This window comes from Balaenoptera ricei, chromosome 20 (assembly GCF_028023285.1).
Source record: "Balaenoptera ricei isolate mBalRic1 chromosome 20, mBalRic1.hap2, whole genome shotgun sequence".
Taxonomy (NCBI): domain Eukaryota; kingdom Metazoa; phylum Chordata; class Mammalia; order Artiodactyla; family Balaenopteridae; genus Balaenoptera; species Balaenoptera ricei.
Genome location: NC_082658.1, coordinates 11,858,586 through 11,883,646, shown reverse-complemented (window position 1 = coordinate 11,883,646; position 25,061 = coordinate 11,858,586). Strand labels below are relative to the sequence as shown.

The 25,061-nt window shown below is 62.1% G+C and overlaps 1 protein-coding gene across 6 annotated transcripts in view; it reads left to right on the top strand.

The window, feature by feature from the left end:
- Window positions 1-140: 140 nt before the first annotated feature.
- AATK (apoptosis associated tyrosine kinase) overlaps window positions 141-25,061 on the top strand; it is a 39,451-nt gene continuing 14,530 nt past the window's right edge. For 3 of the 6 annotated variants that reach the window (XM_059908328.1, XM_059908326.1, XM_059908325.1), the window contains exons 1-2: window positions 141-271; window positions 22,842-22,949. In XM_059908328.1, the coding sequence (XP_059764311.1) occupies window positions 189-271; window positions 22,842-22,949 (191 nt within the window). In that variant the 5' untranslated portion in view covers window positions 141-188. Of the gene's footprint in view, window positions 272-5,451; window positions 5,481-22,841; window positions 22,976-25,061 lie in introns of those variants that run through there. The other 3 variants (XM_059908327.1, XM_059908330.1, XM_059908329.1) reach the window with 3 other exon arrangements.

Below are 25,061 nucleotides of genomic sequence, written 5' to 3'. Positions count from 1 at the left end.
CGGCCGGGGGAGGCGCCTCGTCTGTCGCCGCCGCAACGGCACCCGCACCCGCACCCCGCCGGCCCCGCGGCTGCGGCTGTGGGCGCTGGGCGGGCGCGGCGGCCAAGGCGCGCTCGCACCTGCGGCGGCCCCTCGGGTGATGGCGCGGCGCGGGCCGCGGGTGTCCTGAGCGCAGCGCCCGCCGGGGGATGCCAAGACGCGCTGCTGGCCCTGGCCATGTCGTCGTCCTTCTTCAACCCCAGCTTCGCCTTCAGCTCGCACTTCGACCCCGGTGAGTCCCCTGGCCGCGCCCCTTGCCAGCCCTCTGCCCGCTGCGGCTGCCCCTAACCTGCCCGACTGCGGACATGATGCTTCCAGAGCCCCCGGTTTCCTATTTTGCATGGAAGTTAACCCTTTCCGCACTCTGAGTGGAGCCGCAGAAGGAACGGCTTTCCGTGCTGGACCCCCTGCAAGCCCGGAGGTGGGCAGGCCTTGGGGCTGGCACCTGCACGGCTGAGGCCTCCAGCAGCGGGTGTGGGCAGTGGGGGCACTGCCCCTGTCTCTGTGGAAGCTTCTGTCTCAGGTAACTGGGGCAGGAGGGCCCGTGTTGGCCCCAGGTGTCCGGGGGAGGAGGTGGCCAGGACTAAGGGCCCCCGGGAGGTGTGGGAATGTCGCCCCCCCAGGCCCAGGTGACCCTGGCCCCTTGTGGATCTACGGTCTTAGCAATAGGAGGCTTCTCTCCAGGCTGGGATCTGGTTCTGGGGAGCCGTGCCAGGCCACCCAGTCGCCTGCATGGGGAGGTGGGAGCAGTGGTCAACCCACAGGACAGAGCCCACTGAGCAGAGGCTCAGAAGAGATGGGCCTCAGTGGATAAGCAGGCCCTCCGGGCAGGGAGAGGCCCAGGTGGCGCTGTCAAGCTGGCTGCAGGGGGCGTGGGGCCAGGCTGGCGGCCCTGGCAGCCTGTTTACCCATGGCTGCCTGACCTCCTGGCAGCTGTGGGCGGCCGGGGTGGGCAGAGGGGCCAGGGGCAGCTGGAGGCCTGCATCTGTCACCAGGAGGTGGTAGGCTTTCTTCCCTCTGTCTTCACTGGCCTCACCACCCCCCTCCTTGGCCCGAGTGGGAGATAAACCCCTGCCCTGGAGCCTTGGCCGCAGGGCCCAGAGTCCCACCCACATGTCACTGGGGCTCTGGCACAGGCTAATCTAGCCAAAACAAAGCCGGGTGAGCACGTGATGGGCTCTCCTGGGTCTCCCTCCCTGGAGTAGGGCCCAGTTCGTGCAGTGATGCACAGGGTCCCCTGGGTACGGCCCCATCTGAAGGCATTTGCTCTTGGGGGAGGGGACCTGATAGCAGGTTCCTCTGCTGGGCTTAGGGTGTGGGTGTCACTGGCTCAGAATTGACTTCCCAAGGCGACTCCTGGAGCTTGGAGAATGTGGAGTCACCAGTGGATGGCCCAGAATCTGGCAGCGACAGCCCTGGCTGGCTGGCTGGGCTCTGAGGGCGGGGGCTGCAGGTGGCCCTGCTGAGCAGTCCCAGGCCCAGACAACCTTTAGGGACAGGTGTCCCGCTGGCTCCGAGCTGGTGCTCCATGCAGTGTGGCTGCTGGGGAGTGAGGGTCCAGCCTTGGAACCGTTGCCAGTGTGGCGGGGTGTGTGCCAGGACTGACCCAGGGATGGCGATGCCCTCCCCCACGCTCTGCCTCTTGCACTCTTTGTGGGGCCCAGACTTGCCCTGTGTGGGTTCAGTACCCTCCCCCCACCACACACACACCCTGTGTGTCCCAGCACGAGACCCTTCCCCCATCTTAGAAAGACAGCTGAGCTTGGCTCCTCTTGCAAGTGTTCCTGTAAACAGCTGTGATCAATGTAATTATAATGTGTCAGTTTAAGGACTTACCAGGGAAAAAAGTTGTCAGGAGGCAAGGGGAGATCTGTTTGCAGGTGGAGTGAAGGGGAGAACTGTGCCCCACTGTGGGAGGGGCTGCCCTGGATGGTGGAGATTGGTTGCTGGCTGGGGTGCAGGGCTCTGTGCTGGCCCCCACGTGGGCATTAGGGAGGGGGGGTGGGGTCCGATGCCCTCCTGCTAAATGCCCAGTGTTCAGAGCCCAGCTCACACCCCCTGGAGTCCCCCTGCCCACCCCTGCCTTCCAGAGTCTCAGTTTTCTCACCTGTAAAATGGGATGGCTGTGCCTACCCCAAGCTCAGTTAGGGGTTAAGCGCCTGGTGAAAACTTGACTCTCAATGAACAGAGACTGCTCTTATGGAGGGGGCGTGGTGTATGGAGACAAGGCCACAGTGGCATGTGGCTTTCCTGTCCCCAAAGTGGGGAGAGCTGGTTCTTTTTGAAGTTGGCTCCTGTCTAAGGGGGGACCCTGCTTGGGGTCCACCAAACTCGGAGGGCAGGGGACAGTCGTGTTTGTGGCTGTCTCGGAGTTTGTTTCTGTGGTCACTCAACACTCAGGGATGGACAGAGGGGCCTGGCCCGGTCAGAGGGTCCTCACAATGTCACCAGGCCAGGTCTGCTGCCTACTGCCAGCTCTGCGTCCGTCATGGATCCTGTGGCAGTTCTCCACAGAGGTGGTGACAATGGTGCGGTTATGTAGAGAGTGACAGGGGCTGCGTTTGAGGCTCAGGCTGTAGGCACATGCTTGAGTGAGGCCTGGGGGCTGGGGTACCTCATTTAAACTCAGCTCCTGCTTGGGCCACCACCACCTATCAGATAAGGGCAGGGCAGGCTGCTGGAGGGGGCCAGGCCCAGGATGTTCTCCTGGGGCGATGGGCCGGTGCAGGCGGGCATCCGGAAGGGCGGCCTCCTCTGGGGTCCAGCTCTTCCTTAGGATGTGGGTGACCCTGGGGGATTTCTGGGCAGTCACAGCCCTGTGACCTCAGCACTGTGTGGCCTTGGGCCAGTCACTCAACCTCTCTGAGTCTCAGCTCCACATAGGTGAAACCTCACTCTGGGGAGACCAGGTGGTGGGGTATGGAAGCCAAGAGCTGAGGGGTGATGAGGGTGCCACGTGGGAGTCGGGAGCACCTGGGTCTGGCTGGTGGGGGGTGGGTGTGGCTTCGAAGGGGCGGGGCGGGGGTTGCCTCTCCCGCTGGAAAGCTCTGAGGCAGGGAGCTGCCCTTGTTTCTTACCCTCTCCGGCCCCGGGTGGAGTGGGTGCACCCCAGGCTCTCAGCAGGTGCCTGCCAGGTGCAGGCCTCAGTCAGAGCTCTGCAGTCCTGAGCCTGGGGGCCTGGAGCTTCTGAGGACCCCAAACCCCTCCCTGATCCCATGGCCCTCTCTGTGCCTCTGTTTCTTAATCTATAGGTGGGCATTACTGTGGTATCCCCTCCTGAGGGCCACATGTGGGTGACTGGAGCGCTGGGTGAGGGTCAGTCTCCAGGGAGCACCACTCAAGGCTGACCCTGGGGCAGGGGTCACCATGGACCATTTGGCGGGACCTGGAGTTTGGGGAAGCTCATGGAAGACAAGGCAGCCCCCAGCTTCTCGGTCATGTGCTGCTGCCTGCCCACGTCCTCGTCCTGCGCCTGGCCCCACTGGGAGCTGGCTCACCGGCGTTAATGTGTGCGAGGTGCCAGCTCAGGGCTGGGCATGCCCGGGCCTTAGGGTGAAGGTGTCGCTGGGGGACAGGGCACAGGGAGGGCATTCCAGCTGGGCGTGGTCTGTCCTGCATGGGGACAGGTGCGCTTGGGGACTTGAGGGCTGAGAGGCCCCCAGGAATGGGCTTTTGCCGCCCTGGGGGTCCCTCTCTCTGGCTGACGCACCCGTGCTGGCAGTGGTTCTTGAACTTGGTGGCCCACCGCTCGCTGCCTGCTGCCCACGGGGCCTAGCTGAAGGCAGATGCTGCCTGACACAACCCGCCCCCCGTCCCCTCCACCGGGCCCTCCCCAGATCGACTCAGGCTGGGGGGGGAGGGGCGTCAAGGGCCGGCGTGTTACTCCCTCCCCGCGCCCGAGAAAGGCTGGCCCCAGGGTGGGAGCTGTGGCTCTTGGGCTCTTGGGGTATGGGCCAGCTCAGGGCAGGAGGGAGGTCACAGTCCTCCCCTGGGCAATTTCTTTGCATTCTAGCACATTCTCCAGGAAGCCAGCCTATGCTCCTCTCACAAAGGGGCTGCTTCTCCCTCACGCTGGGTAGCTTTACATGCGCCGGTACCCGGGCTCACGCACACACTCACACACGTGAACACACACGAATGCACAGATGCTCACAGATGCCTTCACCTGTGTGTGAGCTTGGGCTGGGCCGTGGGTGCTGTGGTCTCCTGTGGGGGGTGGTCAAGGTCATGGCTGAGCGGAGCCAGATCCCCCGCCCAACCTTTGGCCCTCAGCCTCACCCCTGCTCTCATTTCAGTTGATGGGCTGAGTCACCGGGTCCCGGTGGCCTGAGGCTTGAGGAGCCTGGAGCCGGCCCTCTCGGTGGTTGGCCCTGAAGGACTGCCCCACTGTCAACCGGCCACCTGCAGTCACTGCCCTTGAGCATGTCCACCCATTCTCCATCCTCCCTGTTCTCCACCTTCCCCAGGTCAAGGGCTCATGGGTGGAATAGCATCCCCCCAAATTCATGTCCACCTGGAGCCTCAGGATGGGACCTTGTTTGTAAACAGGGCATTTGGAGCTGTAATAAGTTAAGATGAAGCCATCCTGGATTAAGGTGGCCTAATTCTATGGCTGGGGTCCTTACAAGAGAGCAGGGGGAGATTCAGGAGAGAGGAGGACGTCCCATGCCACATGACAGTGGAGGCAAAGCTGGGCTGATGCAGCCACGAGCCAAGGAAGGCCTGGGGCCTCCAAAAGCTGGGAGAGGCGGGAAGCGTTGTGCCCCGGGACCTCTGGAGGGAGTGTGGCCCTCGTGCAGGATGTCTGGCCTCTAGAACATCAGACACTCCATGTGCATTAAGGCCCCAGTTTGTGGCACGTTGCGATAGCAGCCCCAGGACACTCCTGCAGGGCGGCTCTGAGCCCCATGGGGCCTCATCTGGGGCCGAGCCTGCCTCTGCCTTCATGCCAGCCTCCATCTCCTCTGTGTAAACTGGGACAGCCCTACCCACCTGGACATGTCTTTGGAGGAAAGCAAGGTAACACGTGTGCAGGCGCCTCAGAACACGCGAGTTCACTGGACCGCAGTGATAGGAAGGCAGCTGTGGCCCAGGCCAGTAGCCCTCATCTGGGCACCTTGGGGCCTCGCTCTCGGCCTCCAGCTGCCTCTTGCAGAGGAGCCAGCACCAGCAGGACAGGCGGCCCGTGGCCTCCCCTCCCCCGGCAGAGGAAGCCGGCAGAGGAAATGAGGGCAGCGGACGCCGGGCCAGAGCCAGCTCCCAGGCAGCCTGTCTGGCCTGTTGCAGCAGGCAGCGTCCACGCCGGGTCCCTGCCTTCCTCTGCCAGGGTCAGCCTGGGGGGGCAGGGGCCAGGGTGCCCTGGGGTCAGGGAAGGTCTGCGGAGGGTGACTCTGGAGTTAGACCAGCAGTTGGAGCCGCGCGGGAGCGGCCGCCAGAGCTAGGTATGTGGGGGTTTCTGGGAGGGTGTGGGCTCTCCCACTGCCAGCCCTGGGGCCGGGCATGAGCGGACAGGGGCTCGTACTCACGAGGTCCCCAGCCCCTGCTCTGGCTCTGCCAGAGGAAGTGGCAGGACAGGAATGGGCAGGGCCAGGGCAGTGGGTGGTTCCGGGCAGCCTGGGGGTCACTCGCCGCAGAGGGTGTGTGCGGTGAGGCAGCAGGATGCGGGCCGGCATCTGGAGGCTGGGGCGGGTCCCCGGTCGCCTCTCACGGTGGGATGTGGCAGGCGGTCGCTTGTAGAGGGATGTGTGGTGACTGTGTGATGGGCTGGTTCCTGTCTGCGTGGAGCTGCCTGTAATCCTGGGCAGGTGGTTCGGCTCCACTTGCTGCGAGGCCCACCTGGCTGTCCGGGCAGCCCCCTGGGAAGAAGGAATCCCACTTTCGGGGGACGCCGCCCGCACAGGACGCTCATAGGAACGAGTCTGGCGGGTCGCGCTCGGCCTCACGCCCGAGGTCACTCCTTGTTGACAGCAAAACAGCAGGTTCTCTGCCCAGCCGTCCACAGACACTGCCTTCTGCCCGGCTCCAGGCATCCTAACGCCGTCTCTTCCCTCTCTTTCTGACAGCTTTATCGAGATATGATTCACGTACCGTATGATTCATCCATTTCAAGTGTATACTTCAGCGCTTTTTAGTGTATGTACAGAAGCGTACAGCCATCACCACAATTTCAGAACACTTTTGTCCCCCTCGTGAAAGCCGCACACCCACCGGCAGCCCCTCGTGTGCTTCCTGTCTCTGGAGATCGCCTGTCTGGACATTGCCTACCTGCAGGCGTGCAGCTCAGGGTCGTCTGTGTCTCTCTCCGTGGGCCCTCCGTTTTCTATCACGGGAACGTAGGGAATGGGCCTGGGTCTGGGGGCCGCTTTCGTGGCTGCTGAGGGCTGGGCCACCACACACAGGCCCCTGCCCAGCACTCAGCACTGAGGCCCTGCTCCTGCAGCGCCACAGCCTGACTCACCTTTTCCGCTGCCTGACGCCGTGGGTGCCTTTCTGGGGGCTTGTTGGCCATTTGAAGTCGTCTTCTGGGATTCCCCGTGTGAGCCAGGCCTGCCCGGCTGTGGGTGGTATTTATATGTTCTGGAACTGAGCCCTTGGTCAGAGGTGTGCGTCAGGGCTGGTGCTTTCGCATCTTAGCCGTCTCACTGGTCTGGGGCCGGGTATGCAGGCACCTCTGGGGCGAGTCTTTCCCGACCCCGTGCTCAGTGGCGTCGGGTTGGTGGCTTGAGACGGGCTGTGGTGGGAGAATTTGCGCCCCAGGAGCCTGCAAAGGCCTCCACATCAGAAACCTCCTTCGTCTCTTTTTTCCAGAGAGCTGGTTGTTAAGCATTACCAGCAAACCAGGGGTGTAGGCCAGCTTGTTAATCCCAGGAAGCCGCCTGGAATCCTTTTGGCATGAGGCAGGCATCCTCAAGAGGCAGTTTCTGGCCCCTGGGGATGAATGACCCAGAGGGATGGTCGTGCTCCCTCTTGGGGCCACTCAGCCCCGGAGGGAGCCCCTGGGTGGGACCTGCTCAGGGAGGGCGGGGCCAGGGCTTGCACAGTCCTGACCCTGGCTGAGGCCGCACCTGACCTGAGCCCTGCCCCCGCTGCCGTGCTTCCCCAGCTCGCCTCACCCCACTCTCTGCCCGCACTGGGTTCCAGACGGAAACTTGGAGGCCAGGATGGCAGGAAGTTTTGGGTTTGGGCTGCCCTCCTGCCCCTCAGCAGCTGGTGCTGGAGTGGGAGCCAGTGCATCGGATTTTGCTTTATTTTTCCTTCTTGTGATGGGCGGCCCTGCAAGTCCTGTCTGAAACTGACTGGCTGCAGCGCTTCCTGGGTCTAGCCGTGCAGCTGTAGGTTTCCTCCTGGGTGGGTCTGAGCCTGGCTGCCTCCGGCCTCTGCACAGCTGCTCCCCCGCCCATGCTTGTGAGAGGGACTCATTCATCCAGCTCAGTACCCTCGGGGCGACCCCGTGCCCAGCGGGTGTCAGGGCAGGGTCCTCAGATGAACAGGATGGGCAGGTCCCGTCCTCCAGAGGGGGTCACCCTCAAGTCCCTGCAGGGAGTGGGGGCCGAGGGATGTGCAAGTCGTGGAGGGACTGGCGGACGGAGGCCGGGGGCCGAGTGGGAGGCCGTTAGTGCAAGGGAGACGGTGTCAGTGGGAGCGGCCCCGGGAACGGAGAGCGGGGACTGTAGTGCCCGTGTTTCCCTGTTCTCACCCCGACACCCCCCACCCAACCACCCCTGCTGTGTCCCTTGGGCTGCTCAGCCACCAGGGATTGGGGGGCCAGGGCTGAGGACATCCTGGGTGCTCACCCTGCCCCAGGACTAGCCTTGGGGGTGGGTCCTGGGGCTCCTGGGAAAGAGTCAAAGGGCCTCTGTTGGTGGTGACCAGGCCGGCCTTGTCACATGCCAGCAGAAGGGATGTCACTCATTGGTGCTGAGCTCGTGGCACTTGCTTCTGTTGCTGCTCCGCACGGCGACTGTGTTTATGTCCAGTGCTGGTCCTGGCCCGAGGGGGACCGGGCTGGGTGTCCAAACCCACACTGCCAGCATGTGCTTCTGGAAGCGCATATGAGAGCATGTCTCCTGGTGTGAGAGGTGTGAGAGTGCGTGCACGTGGGTGGGTGTGATGTGTGTGCTGGGAGCGTGTGAGTGTGAGCATGTGTGCAGTGGTCTGAGTGCGGGTGAGGATGTGGGGGGAGTGTGTGGGAGGGAGTGGGTGAGCACACGTGTAAACTTATGAGTCCACCTGTGTGAGGACGTGGGGACGTGTATGTGAGTGTGTCCCCTCTCTGGTTCTCAGTGGGGAGGCCCAGGCCCCTGGCTCTCCCCTGCCCCGGGCGGTGAGAGCGCTCGGGTTCCCCTCTTAGGCTCTGCGTGATGGTGTAGTTCCTGACCCCCTGTGGACGGCCGGAGGGGGGCTGACACTCCCCTCCGACCACGCCGACCGTCCAGCCACCCACCAAGGGTCTGCGGTCCGGGGTCGGGGAGAGAACCCTCCTGTGTAGGCGGCTGCTGTGACCCATGTGTCCGTGGGGGCCTTGGTGGGGGGGCCTCCCAGCTGCTTGTTTGTGTCTGTGGACTTTGCCGGGTCTAGGTCCATCACTTCAGGTTGATACTTAAGCCGGCAGAATGGCTGCGGCCACTTAGCCGCCGGACACTTGAGCTTCCCTCCCCCGGAGGCAGCGCCCTCCACCTTCCAGCCCTCCCCTCAGTCCTTGGGCTGCGAGACTGTCCAGGACGCCTGCTTGCCCGCCCCTTTCCCCCGGTGCTGTCCTCCGCCCCATGCGGCCCCAACGCCGTCTGTACTCCACCCCGCAGGTGGCATCCACACCTGTCTCTGTACGTTAGGACATCCAGACTGCGGGTGAAGAGGTTTGGAAGGTTCTGGGGTGGGGGCGGTGGGGCGCAGCCTCCCCACCCAGGCGCGTCTCAGGCCCCTCTCACCTGCCGGGGTGGAGCCTGGGCGGCTGCGGAGGTGGGGTGGCTGCACCCCCGCCCGGAGCTGCGTTCCGAGGTGGTCAGGGTGAGCCTGGTGGGGGTGGTGGGCTGGGACTGAGAGCCGCCCGTGACTGCCCCCGACCCAGTGCCACCTCTTGGGATGGGGGCATCCTGCAGCTGCGGCCTTCATCCTGGGAGGCCCACGGGGAGGTGGGTGTGCCGGGGCCCAGGCGCCCCGTACGTCCGAGCAATCAGGGCTCTGATTTCAGTCGCCAGCGTCCTTTCATTTCTCTACTTGACCTCAGAGATTTGGGGGAGGAGTGAGGACATGGATGGGGTGGGCCTGGGTCCTGCCTGGGAGGCACCACACAAGTCCAGTGACCTGCTTCCCTTCCTCCGCCGAGAGGTTTCTGTTTCTCTCGGGGGGAACTTCCATGTCTGGGCCTTTGGGCAAACATTTGCCAAGAAACTCTGCCCCACGGACCCCCAGCGCTGGGTCCGCCTTCCGGATGGTTCATGGGGGTATGAATGCCCCTCCTACTTGCCCTCTGTCCTGGGAAGCCCCAGACTCTTGCCACTTGCCTCATCTGGAGGCTGGGAGGTGGGAGTATCAGGGACAGATGATGGGCCCCTGGAGGCCTGGGCACGCAGAGCTCTGCCCCTCGTGCTGTCCGCTCACCTCGGCCTCGTAACTCAGAGACTCCCGCCCAGGTTGCACAGCTTCTTCCTGCACAAGATCCTGTTTGCATCAGCGGGCGGGCTTGTGGGGCAGGGGCATTGGTGCCAGGATGCCCTCCGATGCCCTGCCAGGGCCCCGCCCCAGGCCTGCTGGTGACTCCGGGTGTGAGCCCCCGTCGGCTGCATCCGCACCAGGCAGGCCGGCTGGGGCGCTGGGAATACCAGGGGGCGTGGCTGTCCCGCTCGGAGCCAGGCTCACTGCCTGGGCTGGGCGGGGCCCCTCGGAGGGCCTGGTTGCCCCCACTGGAACCGCAGGCCAGTGGGGGCTGAGCCGCTGTTCTGTGTCCTCATGTGGTGCCGTGGCGCCGTGGGCTTCGGTGTGAGCCACGGGAGCAGCTCCTCAGGGCCTCAGAGCCTGTGGCCGGCCCTGGACTAGGTGCGTTACGAGGTGGGGGCACGCAGGCGGGGGTGCCAGGTGCCCAGAACAGCAGCTTTGGCTATACCTGGGGCGGATGACCCCATGGGGGGATTCGAGGCTGCTCGGCCACAGGGGGATCTGAGATCTCCCCTCCTTCCACAGGGGAACAAGTTGGGGGCCAGGAAGGGTGCTGGGCCCTGGTGGTAGGTGGGCACGGTGGACGAGTGGACGGGGTCCTGGCCTGTGTGTTGTCCTGAGTAGCCGGAGTGGGGCCGTGCTCCACCTGACTTCCGACAGTAGGATGGAACATCCAGTGAACTTCAAGGGCCAGACGGGGCTGTAGCAGGGAGTCAGTTGGTGCTCTGGCCTCGGAGCCACGGCCCCTGGCAGAGATGCTGGTCGAGGAGTGGGCTCCCCGTGGTGTCTGGCCGCGATGCGGGGTCGCCCAGGACCCTCACTGTTGTGGAAGTGGCCTTTGTTCCAGGAGGGTTTGGGCAGCGCCCCAAGGGAGTGGGTGAAAGATGAGGCTGTGGGCGTCTGGTGCAGATCGGAAAGGGGCTCTTGGGGGGAGCAGTGAGCCAGCCAGGGGCACATTGGGGGTGCCCGCCCATGGGGGCCGGCAGGGTTGGCACACCCCTGACTCGGTCTCCACGGGTGTCAGACCGCTTACTTAACATCTTTTTAAATTGAGGTGAAATTCATATAACGTGAATTTAACCCCTTTAAAGGGTACGGGTCAGTGGCATTTAGTACATTCACAGTGTTGTGCGGCTACCACCTCTCTAGTTCCAGAGCCTTTTCATCACCCCAAAAAGAAGCCCTGTGCCACTACAGTCCCCCTCCCGGCCCCTGTCCCCTGGACCCGCCTGTTCTGGACACTCCATAGGGATGGACCACGCAGTGCCGTAGAGGGGCCGTCGGACTCGCCCACGGCTTCTCCACCAGCCGCGCGGGGGCTCTTCTTTTTTCTACATCCTCACCAACACTGGTTATTTTCTGCTTTAAAGATCATGGCCGTCCTAGTGGCTCAGATGGCTCACTTATTCTTCACAGCGGCTGCTGAGCCAGGCGGCAGCATGCGGCCCCTCCCAGCAGACTGGGAGACCGAGGCACTGGGCCTTGAGGCTGGAGGGGGCTGACTGGAAGTGCTTCCTGAGTGCCCTGTGTCTCAGGCTCCTGGGGATGTTGGGACGGGGCCAGGCCGAGGGGCCAGCGAGGATGAAGGCGCAGCGGGGGAATGGCCAGCAGTGGGTAGGCAGGCAGGTAGAGGGCTCGGAGGGGGCTCGTGGGTGGCGCTTTTGGAAGATGGCTTCAGTCCCGGGTGAGGAACCTCCTGGAAGCCACAGACCCCTGAGGAGGTTGGGCAGGGTCCGGGCCATGGGGTGGAGCTCAGTAGCCTCAGCGGGGCTGGACGTGGGGAGGGGCAAGAGGAATCCAGAGGCAGTTGGGGTCTCCCACTTGGGGAGGGGTGGGAGGGATCCAGGGAGCGGGTTTGCCTTGAGGGGGACGTGGACTCCATGCTGGGTTTGGTTTGAGATGCTCCAGGACACCCAAGGGAAGGGCCAGGACCAGGTGGATATCGGGGTCTGGGGCCCCAGAAGAAGCTGGGGACCAGGGTAGGAGCTGGGGCCCTGATGGGGTCAGGAGGGGATGTAGGCCAAGCCTGGGTCCACTTGGGGAGGAGGATGGCATCTAGCCCAGGACAGTGAAGGCAGCGGCTGAGGAGGTGGAGGGTGCAGGGGCCACCCCGGGACCCAGAATGAGGCACAACCTGCTGTCCTTCCTGCACTCTGGCCGCGAGATGTGGCCAAAGACAGAGCCCCTCAGAGTGGGTCCACTGACCTGAGGATGGCTGGAATCACTGATCCTTCTCTTGGCCGATCCAGGCCACCCCCACCTTCCATCTCTGTGTCCCCATTGTTTCCCTAGGGAAACCTTACTGACCTCCAGCCATGTGGCTCCCCCAGGTGGGGTTTGAGTGTGGGGTGGGGGCAGACAGAGACCTGTGGAGACCCAGGACCCTGTGACGCCAGGACAGATTCTGGGCTCCGTTCTGTTTATGGTGAGGCTGTGGGGGTCTTTAAAGATGAGAGTGATGGGGTTAGGCGTGGGTGATAGTTAAATAAAATATTAAATAAAAGTATACACATCTGATTCTAGACGTAGTACATGCTTATTGTAGAAAATATGAAAACTGCAGACAACGAGAAGGTATTAACTACCCAGAATTCTACCACCCAAGACAATCACTGTTCACATTTTGAGATGTTTTCTTCCAGTTTTTTTTTTTGTTTTTTTTTTAACATGGTTGTGATCAGGATTTATAAACAATTTCATGTCCTGCCTCTTGTTCTCAAATTTACTGAGGCATAATAGAAATAGACTAAACTGTGCATGTTTAAAGTGTTGGGCTTGATGGGTTTGGTGTACAGATATGTCAAAACTCATGAAGTATATATATTTGGGAGACCCCATGAACCCTTGACTCCGTAGTCAAATAACAAGCATTTGCTTTGAGCCCAACTGTTTCCTTGTGTATCCACTTTTTAAAATTAGCATAAAGTTGTATTCCCTCATTTATTTAAAACATCTTCTTAAATTCACTCTCTATGGCTTCCTTTGCAAATATACTATTGTTTTTACGGAATCCTTTTATTGTGATTATTTAGGCTGGTTTTTACTCTTATAAACACCACTGCAGGGAACATCTCTGTGTGAAGCGATTCCTGCCTGTGGCATTAACTTGCTCCTTCCTTTGTTTTTAGTCTGGATTTGTGTGCCATTCAGGCTGCTCTCTCGCTTGAATTCCCAGACCAGGAATCACTAGGCCCGGGAGTTGGCAGGTCTCCCAGGCCCTGCAAGCACATCTCCAAATCGCTTTCCAGAGGCTGCTCCGACTTACACCCACCAGAGCGCCTGGGCAGCTGGTCCTGGTGTGTGGGCTTCGGCCAGACACCAGCTTCTAAGAATTCACGTGGCCGAGAAGCTGACATCAGGTGTGACATTTCATTTCTTTTATTATGGACGAGGCTGCACATTTTCCTGTGGGTTAGTCAAATTGTATTTCCTTGATTGTGGGCTGTGTGTTGTTTGCTTGTTTCTGTTTTGGGGTCTTAATGTATTTTTTTAGTTTTTGCTGATTGTGTGCCCCCAAAAGTAGTCACATCAGTCCTTGATAAATTTTCTGTCATCATTCGTCCAGGTTTGTTGTTTCCTTTTAATTTGGGGCTTTTATAGAACATACGTTTTTATGTGGCCAAACCCATTGATCTTTCATGATTCCTTCCGTTGCTTTTAGCTTAAAAATCCCTCTCCATTGAGAAGCCTGATATTTATCTATTTTCTTCTCAGATGCTATAATTTGACTCACTGATGTCAATCTGAAGGTATTCTGCTGTGTGGTCTGAGGCAAGACCACACGGGGCCGGGCATTCTGTGTGGGGTCTTCTGCTGAGGCCGGACCTGGCTCTGGACTGTGATTTCACTCCTCACCTGTTGGCCCATCTCTGCTGCAGAACCATATATTTTTTTTTTTTTAATTTTATTTATTTATTTATTTATTTATTTATTTATTTATTTATTTATTTATTTATTTTTGGCTGTGTTGGGTCTACGTTTCTGTGCGAAGGCTTTCTCTAGTTGCGGCAAGCGGGGGCCACTCTTCATCACTGTGCGCGGGCCTCTCACTATCATGGCCTCTCTTGTTGCGGAGCACAGGCTCCACACGCGCAGGCTCAGTAATTGTGGCTCACGGGCCTAGTTGCTCCGCGGCATGTGGGATCCTCCCGGACCAGGGCTCGAACCCGTGTCCCCTGCACTGGCAGGCAGATTCTCAACCACTGCGCCACCAGGGAAGCCCCAGAACCATATGGTTTTGATGATTGTAGCTTTTGGATATGTTAAGAGTTAGGCAAGATCCCTCTCTCTGCACTTTTTCTAGTTTCTCTTGTTTAGAGCTTCATCCGCTACAAGGCCATGGGTCTTGTTGATGGGTGCCTGGGAGGGGGTGAGGGAGTTGGGTGACCCAAGTCGTGTGACAGCCCCCTCATGGACACCACTCACCTGACCTCACCCCCATTCATTGGCAGAACAAGTCATTCCTTTTACAAGAAGCCCAGCCTGGCACCTGGTTCTGTCCAGAACTGCTCCCTCCCCTCCTCACAGCTCCCCCGACAAATGGTCCATCCCCCTCCTCCCGCCAGCCCCTCCAGCCCCTCGGAGCCCTCCCTGGAGACTGACTGAGGCCAGGACCAGAGAGCACCAGCACCGAGGGTGGTTCACCAGAGGGATCTGCTGGGTACCGATGTCCACCCCCTTTGGGGAGAGCACAGGATCCATGTCACCCCTCCCGTGTCACCTGCAGGGCCAGGCCCCCCAAAACAGGAGCCCCTTGTGAAGGGCCCTGAGACCTCCAGGGTGGGCCATGGGGGATCTGTCCCCAAGGGACACCCAGGTCCTGGCCCTGCAGCCTCCACCCCAGCTTAAACCAGCATCCCTCCCCCCCTCCCCTTCCATGTCCATCCACTGAGGGCCATGGGTGGTGTGGCTCGTGCCCAGACCCTGACGCTGGACCCCACTCCTGCCCCCTGCTTACTCGCCCTCCCAGCAGGATCGAGCTGGTCCTGGAGAACTGGATAGGACCTGTCACGTGGCGGGTGTTACAGTCGTGTACTCGGGGGATAGGGTGGGGGCAGTGTCCCAGAGCCAGCACCTGGCAGGTTTTATGGGGGACTGTGGGATGTCCAGGAGGCAAGGAGGGCTTGGGGACATGGGACTCTAGCTCTGTGGGGTCTGGAAGGAGGGTCTTCTGGCCCACCTGTCTTCCTTGGGTTCCCTACCCCAGTTGCAGGTCCCTGAGGTGATCTGGGGGACAGCAGAGAAGGTGTGGGAGTGGGGAATCCTCAAAGAATGTGCTGAACTTGAAAAGGAAGCAGGAAAAGCAGGAATGGAGAAGGGGGAGGAAGGGGGGAGGGAAAGGAGGGGTGGGGACCCATTGGTGGACCCGGTGTCCCTGCCTCGGGAGATGGTGCCTGGCTGCAGCTCTGTGGGGGGCTGTCACCCTGAAATGGCCTGCAGTCAGACCCCCACGCGTGCCTGGCTGAGTGGAGGTGGGGTGGGGCCAGAGAAGGGTGGTTCCAGGCGGGAAGCCGGGTGGTAGGGGTGAGATCTGTCCCGTGAGGCTGGGGGTGGGCTCTGTTTGCTCATCGTGAACTGGAAAGTGGCCCCTCCTGGCAGGGAAAGCATCCACGGGAGACCCTCGGGACACAGCAGGTGCCCAGTAAGCGTGAGTTACTATTCCTAAACGTGGCCATGCAGTTTTACAGAACGCTGTGCCTCCTTGGAATGGCTGCTCACAGCTGGTGAGCAGTGCTCAGGCCACCGGGCTGGCGAGGAGGTCAGGGTCCCGTTCAAGCAGCAGAATTGGGCCGATGGAGGCCGTAGACCTGCTGGGTCTGGGGGGGGGAGCTGGTCGTCTCTGTCTTGTTTTCTCTGTTGCTTCTGCAGTAGATAGAATTATTATTTTAAGAAGTATCTAACGAAACAGGGTCCACCATCAGTCATCCCCACAGGAGGGCGCCGCAGAGGCGGGACCTCAGACAGAGGAGCGGCCAGGAACATGGGGTGGTTCTGGTCTACCTGCTGCTCCGGCTCGGATGCTGCGTGGGTTTTGGGGTGCTGTAGGGGCTGGTGGGTGTCAGAGGTGAGCTGCTGAGCATTTGCTGCCCTGGGGTGTGCATACCCCTGGGTGTCACTGAACTTCGGGCGGGAAGATGGGACAGGTGCCTCTCGGCGCCGCACATACCACCTTTGTTGTGATGGTTAACAGGCGTTTGTATTGTATGAACATGTCGGCTTTTACAACCTGCGTTTTCACATAAGGGAGCTGGACTCTCAGTCCCTTCCCATGTGAATTCATCTGATTAAAGTAGAGCCTTAATCACAACAAGAAAGAGCTCCTCTTACGCCAGAAACGTGACGCCTGCTGATGGGGGGGCGGAGGGGCGGGCTGGCCGCTGCTCTCAGGGAGCCCCCCCGAGGGACCCCCCCACCCCACCCCGTGAGGTTTCCTTCCAGAATCCCCGGCCCAGCCCCTGCCTCTTCCAGCCCCGTAGGCTGCGGTGGCCCCTTGAGGGGTTTGGGCCCAGGGTTTGCCCTGTGTACTCTCAGCCACCCACAGGCACTGCTTCTCCTTGTGATGTCACCACCCTGTTCCCAGTGTCCTGGCTTCCTGGCCCCAGTTCTGCCCACAGAGCGGGCATGGGGCACTGGGGCGGGCAGGGAGGGGTCCTGGCTGGGTGCCCCAGGCTCCTGTCTGTAGCTTCCTCACCCCAGCCCTTTGTTTGGGTGAAGACAGGCAGGCTATGTGCCTGCCAGGTGACCCTGGCTGTGGGTGCCCCCCAAGGCGGAAAGGGCCTTGGGGAGTGAGCCCTACAACGGTGGAGAGCTGTGTGCCGAGGCCCACGGTCACTTGGCAGGAACCTAGCCCGTGGCTGAGACGCTACCCATCCCCCTCCCCGTGAAGGACCACTCTGGCCACCTGCCCCTGCTTAAGGAGGCTTTGATGGGGGACACCTGCCCCTGCTTAAGGAGGCTTTGATGGGGGACACCTGCCCCTGCTTAAGGCAGCTCATATTGAGGCCACCCGCCCCTGCCCAGGGCGGCTCGGATGGAGGAAGCTTGCAGAGCGGCTCCGGGGACGCAGGCTGCTGGGGGTCGGAGACGAGGCTCCAGGGACTGAGGAGCTCACCCCCTGTGGGGCACACGGGACACATGGGGACTGAACAGACCCCGGAGACCCTGGAAGGCGGGGCCCAGAGTTCAGAAGGAGGCGGGTGTGAGCTGAAGCAGTGGGAGCCTCACCCCACCCCATGGAGGCCACACCCCATGAGTGCCCTGCCCCCGCCTTGATGCCCCCGAAGCTTGGACACGCCGGGAGGAGGCCTGCGTGGCCCCAGGGCGGACCTGGACGATGAAATGGACCCTAAGAGAGAACTTCCAGCACTCAGCAGTCCTGCCTGCCCTGCCGTGTGTGGTGAGCCAGCCCTCCCCCATCCCAGCTGGACCGAGATTGGCGAAGTGGGGCCTGAAGGGGCTCTGGGATCTGGGTGCCTGCGGGGGCTACGTTTCCTGCCTGGAGGTGAGCAAGTGCAGGGGCGGGGGGCTCACTGAATGGGGTACATCCAAGGGCTCGGGCTGCAGGGCCACGCTTGGCCACTCCCAGGTGACTCCCGGTGGTCTGAACTTCACCTGGGTCTGCGGGTTATTTTTATAATCTTGGCGGGCCCTCTGGGCAGGAAGGAGCAGGTGGTGAGCGGCCAGCCTGTGGCCTCGCTGCGAGACCAGCCTCTGCCCCTGTTCCTCCTCTCCTCGCCCTCCGCTCAGCCAGCAGGAGGCCTGGAGCACCTTTTAGCTCACCCTTCACCCCTTCCCCGGGGCTGAACTGAAGTGGGAAAGGGCGGGGGGTGGGGTCTTGTGGTAGGGGGTCTGTGGTGTGTGCCAGGCCTAGCTGACATCTTGGGCTGGTGTTCCTCTATTGCACACTCGGTGTGGGGTGGCCCCATTTCCAGATGGGGAAGCTGAGGCTCAGGGTCCCACAGCTGGTGAGTGGTGGAGCTTCCAGCCCAGCGAGGCCCTGAGCCCCCTCCCAGCCTGGCCTGGAGCTGCCCCAGCCCAGCCTGGGGAGGGTGAGCAGGTAGCTTCTTCCCACCACGACCAGGAGCCCCCTGATGGTGGGCACATGGTCACAGAGACCGGTGCCAGCACTTGCCCACTGAGTGTATACAGGCACGCCAGGTGCCCATCTCCTGTGGGGAGGACCACAGGGCCAGGTCCCACAGTGGTCGAGTGCCCCAGAGTACAAGGGAGGCTTCTTGGCAGGGGGGTGGTCTTCCTCTGCTTAGCAGCTCCCCTCACCTCTGGCCCCGGCACCCTCCCTTCCTGGAGCTGCACTGGGCAGCCCAGCCTGCAGCCCTTGACTATGAGCTGACCTGGGAGCTGCTGCCCCCGCCAGGGCCCTCTGAGGCGGTGCCTGTCCATGCGTGGCCACTGTGCTCTGTGGGGCTGGGCAGTAGCTGTGGGTGTCATGAGGGTCTGGCCTTCCCTTCTGTTTGGGGGCAGGGTCTGGGGGCAGGGATGGAACCTCTGGTGACAGTGCTGCAGAAATGGGTCCCGGAGGCATTGGGTGGACAGAAACACCCGTGGAGGCCTAGGGTCCCCCGAGTGGGGCCCAGGCCAGGCACGGCCAGCCAGCAGGGCAGTGCCTCAGGGGACCCTCCTGTCACAGGGTGTTAGCTGAGGCCATGTGCCAGGATGCTGGTGGGTCCCAAGTGCAGTAGCCCCAAGCTTGGACCCCCGGGTGGCATGCACCCCTCTGAGCCAGCCACCAGCCCCACAAGCAGGGCGTTTGTTCCCCACATCCAGGGGCCTGGTGCCTGGTACCCAGCCCTGCAGCCCCCAGACCTTGGCTTCAGTCCTGGAGCCCCTCATGGTTACAGAAGGGGGCTGGCATGGTGATGTGTGTGCTGGGCTTCATGGCCATGTCCAGGGGCTGGTGTTCTGATCCTTTCTCACCTGCCCAGTGTCTTCAGGAAGGCTCTCCCCGCTGAACCCTTGGACATAAAACGGCCAGAGAGTGCCACTTGGTGGGCGGTGAGGACCCCCCCCCTCCCACCGACCTATGTGTCACTGCCAAGCTGCCCCTGTGTTGCTGTGGTCACAACTCAAGTGGGCTCTGTGAGAGCCAGGACCCAGCTGGCCTGCCCTCCCGCGGGCCGTGTAGTTGTCCCCCAGGCCAAGGGTAGAGTGGCAGGCGTCTGGGCTTGGGTTCCGGTTGGAAGTGGGTCTTCCCATGCTCCCCGTGCTGGGCTCGCATGGGGCTGACAGTCACGCTAGGGTGAGTGGCCCCAGCGAGGTGAAGGGCTCGGAGTTTGGGAGCAAAGCTGTGGCTGGGTGCTCTCTGCTGCAGAGTTGAATGGCCTGAGGTTTGTTTGAATGGGTTTTTCATTTCTGAAACAAACAACAAAGCCATTTGCAACTTTTGTCTTCCTGGGCACTCGTGGTGTCGTTCTGGTGTGTGAGTGGCCTGGCACTGGGGGGATGGTTTCGGGGTCACCGCTGCCAGGCCCCCTCGGTGGACAGAGCATGGAAGGACATGTGTGCAGGTGCACGAGCACAGACACACAGGTCAGTGCCTGTCTGTGCGCTATAGGTGTGCCAGGTGTTCATGCCATGGGGTCGTGCGGACACCGCCACCCGCTGCGGGCACCTCCGGCTCTTCTTGCTCCCCGTCCTGCACTGGCTCCAGTATGTTGCTTATTTGCTTTGCGGAACCAAATCCCCACCTGAGGCTGCTCTGCCCCCTCCTCGTGGCCCCACTGCCCCAGCGTCAAACCTGATGGGCCCTCCGCACCCTTTGTGGTTCTGGCGCCATTCTCTTTCCTCCGTCAGTCAACACAGGCTTATTGGTGTTTCCAGGCCCTGGGTGTTCCTCTAGCCCTTGACACAGAGAGCATCCTTGGGCTGTCACACCTCTCACTGAGGTTGTCACAAGAATGAAACGAGGTGCTGACCCCTCTTGCCCTCTGGGAAGAGGTGGGGCGTGAATGGGACCCCATATGGGCCTCCCAGACTGTTAGTGGGCGCCGATCCCAAGGGCACAAGCGGGACCTTCCCCGTAGGCATCTTTGGTGGGTGGTGGGGGAGCAGGGAGCCGGGAGCCAGGAGTCAGGAGTGGGTCTACCCAGGCCCCCAGGCACCAGCCTGTCAGTGTTTGGGTGCATCCATAACTTCCTCGAGCCTCAATTTTCTTACCTCTAAAGTGGACACAATGATACCTCATGAGCAGGCTTGTCGGGGGGACTGGAAGAGAGGGTATGTGTGTGGCCACGCATAGTGTGTGTGCCCCCGTGTGTGTGTTCGTTCATTCTGTGTTGATACAACAGGTGTCTCTGCCAGACACTGGTCTGTTTCAGGAGTTCACGGCCAGCAGGGCCCAGGCTGTAGGCGCCGGCCTGCGGGCCCAGAGAAGGGCTCCGGGAGCCAGAGCTGGAGGTGCTGAGGGCGTTGGTGGCTCCCTCCTGGGGGTGGCCAGGGTGCAGGACTTGAGTGAGTGATGCCTATGTGTGGGCAGGGGGTGAGCGGCCCCTGTGCGGCCTTGGGATCTGGGGGTGACACTGGAGGGGACAGGTCCATCTGACACCGAGGGGCTGTTGGAACCCTCCTTCTCCCACCAGGATCATCCTCTGACCACGGAGGGCAGGGCATGGGCTCCCTGGGGACCGAGAGCAGTCTCCTAGCTTCTGACACAGACCTCAGTGTCCTCATCTGCAGAGTGGTTCTGAGGGTGACATTCTGTCACCTGCTGTAGTCTCGGGGAGCGGGGCAGGGTTTCAACTGTTCCAGCATTGGTGGGGCTCCAGAAACTGACATGTCTTGTAGATTAGAAAATTCAAGTCCACAGCCTCTCAGAGCCACTTCTGGCTCTGCCCATCTGTTTGGTCTTCTCCCCATCCCCACAGATCCACCTTCAGGGACGTGGGCATTGGATGGTGGGGGAGGCCCACTCAGGGCCCCGCCCGCCACCTTCCTCTGCTGCTGAGTCAAGCACATCATGCTGAATGACCACCCACCCTCAGCCCAGTTCTGTGACCAGGGCCTGCCAGGGGGTTGGGAGGGGACCCACAGGAGGGCCGCACCCCAGGACTAGCATCAAGGAGGCTGAGGGCGGAGGCTGAGGCTGGGCCACCTGGGGTTGTCCTGCCCGACAGCAGCCTGTGCAGCCCAGAGGGGCAGGTGGGTGATGGGCCTGGTGCCTGCTGCCTTCTTCCAGGCTCTGGGACCATCCAGGAGAGGGAGATGCAGGAGTGCGCGTGCAGGCAGAGGTGGTGGGAGGGGAGCCTGCTGAATGCCCATGAGTTGCCATGGCAACAGCACATCCTTGGGGGCTTTCATGGCTTCCTGGGGGTGCGGCAGCCAGGGCTGCTCAGCACCCTGCAAGTACATGCTATTTGGGTGGGAGAGCCCAGTGGGGGGGGGGGTAATGCTTACCCAGTGGGTGCCCCCCCATCCGCCACACACACACCCGAAACCTGGCCTGTGGAGGCCCCTGTGAAAGTATCTGCTCGCAACCCCACGGGACTGGGGGATACAGCCAAAGTTCCAAGGTCTCTTCCAAGGGCAGGCTGAGCTGGTTTCCCCTGCCATGGTGACCCTGCCCTCCTGGGCCCTCAGCCTTGCCTCTCTTCCCTGTGTGTAGGTATCTGGAATGAGCTCGGAGACTTGAGTAGGAGTCCAGGCCGCACTTGCCATTGTTCCAGCCTCTGGGGCTCACACTGCCTCCAGGAAGTCTTCCTAGATACCCCATTAGCCGGCAGCTCTGGCTTCCCATGTGGGCGCAGAATGCCCGGGAGCAGAAGCACGTCAGTCAGAGGTCAGCTGTGCCACGTTGGGCAGGCTCCTCACGCTCGCTGAGCCTGCGTTTCCTCCTGTCCAGAGGAGACAGGCATGGCAGCCACCTCAGTGCCAGTTAGGACCCGGTGAGGCACTGCTGAGACCTGCTGTGACCTGAGGGACCAGTGATGGCAGGTGTGCTGGGTGGGATGATGGGGTCCTGAGGAATCAGCCGTTGGGAGCTGGGGTGCTGGGATGCTCAGTGGGCAGAGGAGCTGGGGACAGGCAGGAAACCTCCAGGGGCCGAAGGGAGGACGGGCAGAAAGTCCTTGGGAAAGGGGCGTGCACTGGAGCCGGTATTGTGGGACAGGAGGGCAGGCCAGGGGTGGAACTGCCAGCCCAGCGTTTAGGGGACCCTGGCTGGCTCCACCACACTGTCCTGAGGGCACCAGATGGGCCGAGCTTCCCCAAAGCCCTGGCTCAGCGGGGGAGTGGGGGCAGCTTGGAGCCCTGATTTGGGGGCCGTGCTTGTGTGTTGGAGGGCCACGTTGTGCTGTCCTGGGCACCACAGTTTCCCTATCTGGTGAGGGTGAGCCATGAGGGGCTCACATGGACCAGGTGCCGCAGGAGGGGGCACCCCGCTGTCCTCAGGACAGAAACAGCACCGGGGGTCCCTTGGTGGGCTTTCAGTAAGAGGGTGACTTGGAAACACCAGGCTGCATGGAGGAACTCTGCTGCCTGACCTTCTTGGGGACGGTGACATCCCTGTCCTCAGAGGTTGGACGGGTCCCGGCCCTGACCCCCAGCTGCCTGGAGCCTGGCATGTGGCCAGTGGCCAGCAGCCAGGTCCTCAGTCTCTCCCACTTAGTGGGGCCCTGGTCCGCCTCCCAGCACCCCCCATCCCGGGTCTCACAGCCTTTACCAGTGCCATCCCATTGCTATGGCAACGACGACAGCCCCCGGGGCCCGCTCCAGAGGGGTGAGTGGGCTGGCCAGTCTGAGAGAGACGTGGGAGAGGGTCCCCATAGCCCCAAGACCCTGAGCTCATGAGGGATGTCCACGAACCCCCAGAAGTGGGAGCTGAGCAGGCCTCGCCAGCTCTGCCAGCCCCTTGTCCCTTGGCAAGGCCAGTGTGGCACCCAGGCGCCAGCCATGGACTGCAGGCTTGGGCCACCGTGACCACCCCGTGTGTCCACCTGCCCTGGGCCCGGCGGCTGTGCCTCCAAGTGTGGGGTCTTGGAGCAACGGTAAGGGTGCTGAGGCTCAGACCGCAATGAATCGGGGGGCCTCGGAGCCCGGCGTGGGGATCCGGCTGGCCCCGGAGTGTGCCTGGGGGACTGGGTGCAGATGGGGGCCGGATCGCAGAGCTGCCGTGTAACTGCTCTCTCCCTCGGCAGACGGCGCCCCGCTCAGCGAGCTCTCCTGGTCGTCCTCCCTGTCTGTGGTGGCCGTGTCCTTCTCCGGGCTCTTCACCGTCATCGCCTTCATGCTGGCCTGCCTGTGCTGTAAGAAGGGTGGCATCGGGTTCAAGGTGAGGGCTGGGGGTCGGGGGAGGCTGTGGACGAGATCCTGAGGGCTGGCCCTCTGGTGTCCACTCGGCACTGGGCTTCCTTCCCTCCTAGGGCCCTCTGGGGACCATAGAGGCCGGGACCCCACAGCCCCTCCTCTGGGGGCGGCCGATGGGAGAGGCCTAGGGGCTGTGAGGGACCCCTCCCACTGCCTCCCCCATTTTGGGTCCCCCTGTGGGGGGCATGGCCTCACGCTGTCATGTCCCAGCTCAGGGTCAGGCCTCTGTGTGCGGTGCACCCCGGGACGGTGAGGATGGGCCTCAAGGGGGCCACGGGGGCTCCTGAGCCGCTGTGGGAGGGGTCTCTATGCCCGGGGGTCCTTGAATCCTTGCTTGTTCGAATCAGCAAAGGGAAACCAAAGCTGCCCAGACACGCTTCCCGGCATCAAAAGCACCTCTCTGGCTGGGGTCACCTTACTTTGGGTGTCTTCTGCCCCACGAGGAAAGGATTGTGTGCCACATAGGAATCAGCGCGGTAGGACAGCAGGAGTAATCATTACTGTTCATGGAGCATCAGCTAGACGCTGGGCCCGCCTTCTCTCTGGCCGCCCTGGCAGGGCTAATCTCCCGGGGTCATCCTGGGCTGGATTCCAGGGCTGAGGTGCCCCTCCTAAGGATGGTGGCCGAGGGGCATCCCCTGGGGCGCTGTTCCCTAATCCTAGAAGCGCCCATGGCTGCTCCCTACCTTTAGCTGCAGCTCTGAGCATGGAGGACCAGGAGAAAAAGCTGGGAACTGAGGGGCCCAACCAGAGCCCCCCCTACCACCCTGTGGGCTGAGTTCTGCCGACTTAGCACATAGCACCGCCTGTGGTCATTCTCCCTCCCACTTGGCTGCCCCGCCCTTGGCTGGAGGTCAGATTCCCAGGCCTGGCGAGGTCAGGAGGGGAGGGGCTGTCCTGTGGCCCAGCACAGCACCCCGCCACCCCAGTCGTCTCCATACTAAGTGACCCACATTGCAGCTGGGGTCACCCCCATTTTAGAGAAACAGTGCCCTCCCCCTCCCCCTGGTATGTCTCATCACAGAGGGGGCCGGGGGAGCTGGCATCTGCCCGGCACTTGCCTTTTACAAAGGTGTCTTTGCCACATTTCATGGCAGGGCCATCCAGAGCCCTCTGAGGCGGGAGCTGTTGGAGCTCAAGGCCTGGGCAGCAGGGCCATGGCCCTGGGAGCCTCGGGTCCGCATCCAAGCCCCTGCCTGGGTATCCTCATGCCTAGCCCTGTCTCCCTGGCCTGCAGGCACACAGTGGGCTGGGCCAGGCGATGCTGGCATTTTCCTGGAGGATCCTGGGGCCAGAGAAGCAAGCGGGAGGGGGAAGGGAAGGGAAGGGGGATGGGAAGGGGGGAAGGGGGGAAGGGAAGGGGGATGGGAAGGGGGGAAGGGAAGGGAAGGGAAGGGGGATGGGAAGGGGGGAAGGGAAGGGAAGGGGGATGGGAAGGGGGAAGGAAAGGGGAGGGGAAGGGAGGGGGGAGGGGGAAGGGGGGCGCCTGGGCTGGGCCTTGAGGCTATTGTATGTCAGCCCCTTCTCAGGATGCTGTGAGAACAAGGCCCCAAACAAGGGCCAGTTCGGCCCCCTCCTACCCGTGCCCTCCTCACCTCCTGGGAACATGGTGCCCGGAACATTCCACCACCAGTGCGCCTCAGTGGGAGGGCCTGCCTGCATAGCGGGCTCCCGCCTGGGCTCTGGGGGGCCAGTGCTGGGCTCTCCCACCTGGAGCTGTGCTGGGAGAAGGGGCTGGGCAGCGATGCTCACATTGTCCTATCTGATCACCCGCTCTGCTGGCTCCATCCGGTGGGCCTCCAGGTGGCACCGTCAGGTAACAGGCTGGGGCCAGGGCCAGACCCCGAGGTGGGTGGGTGGGTGGGCGTCTGTGCCTCTGCAGAGCCGCAGCTGGGATTACAGGGTGAGGGGGTTGGTTCTGACAGCCCCGGGGCCCAAGGGTAGTCTCCCGGGCCCTGGAGAGGGGGAGTCCCTGCAGGCCTTGTCCCCAGTGGCTCTGTCATCGCTGGGCACAGGCTGGGACCGGCCCGCAGGGACACCCCAGAGGGCTC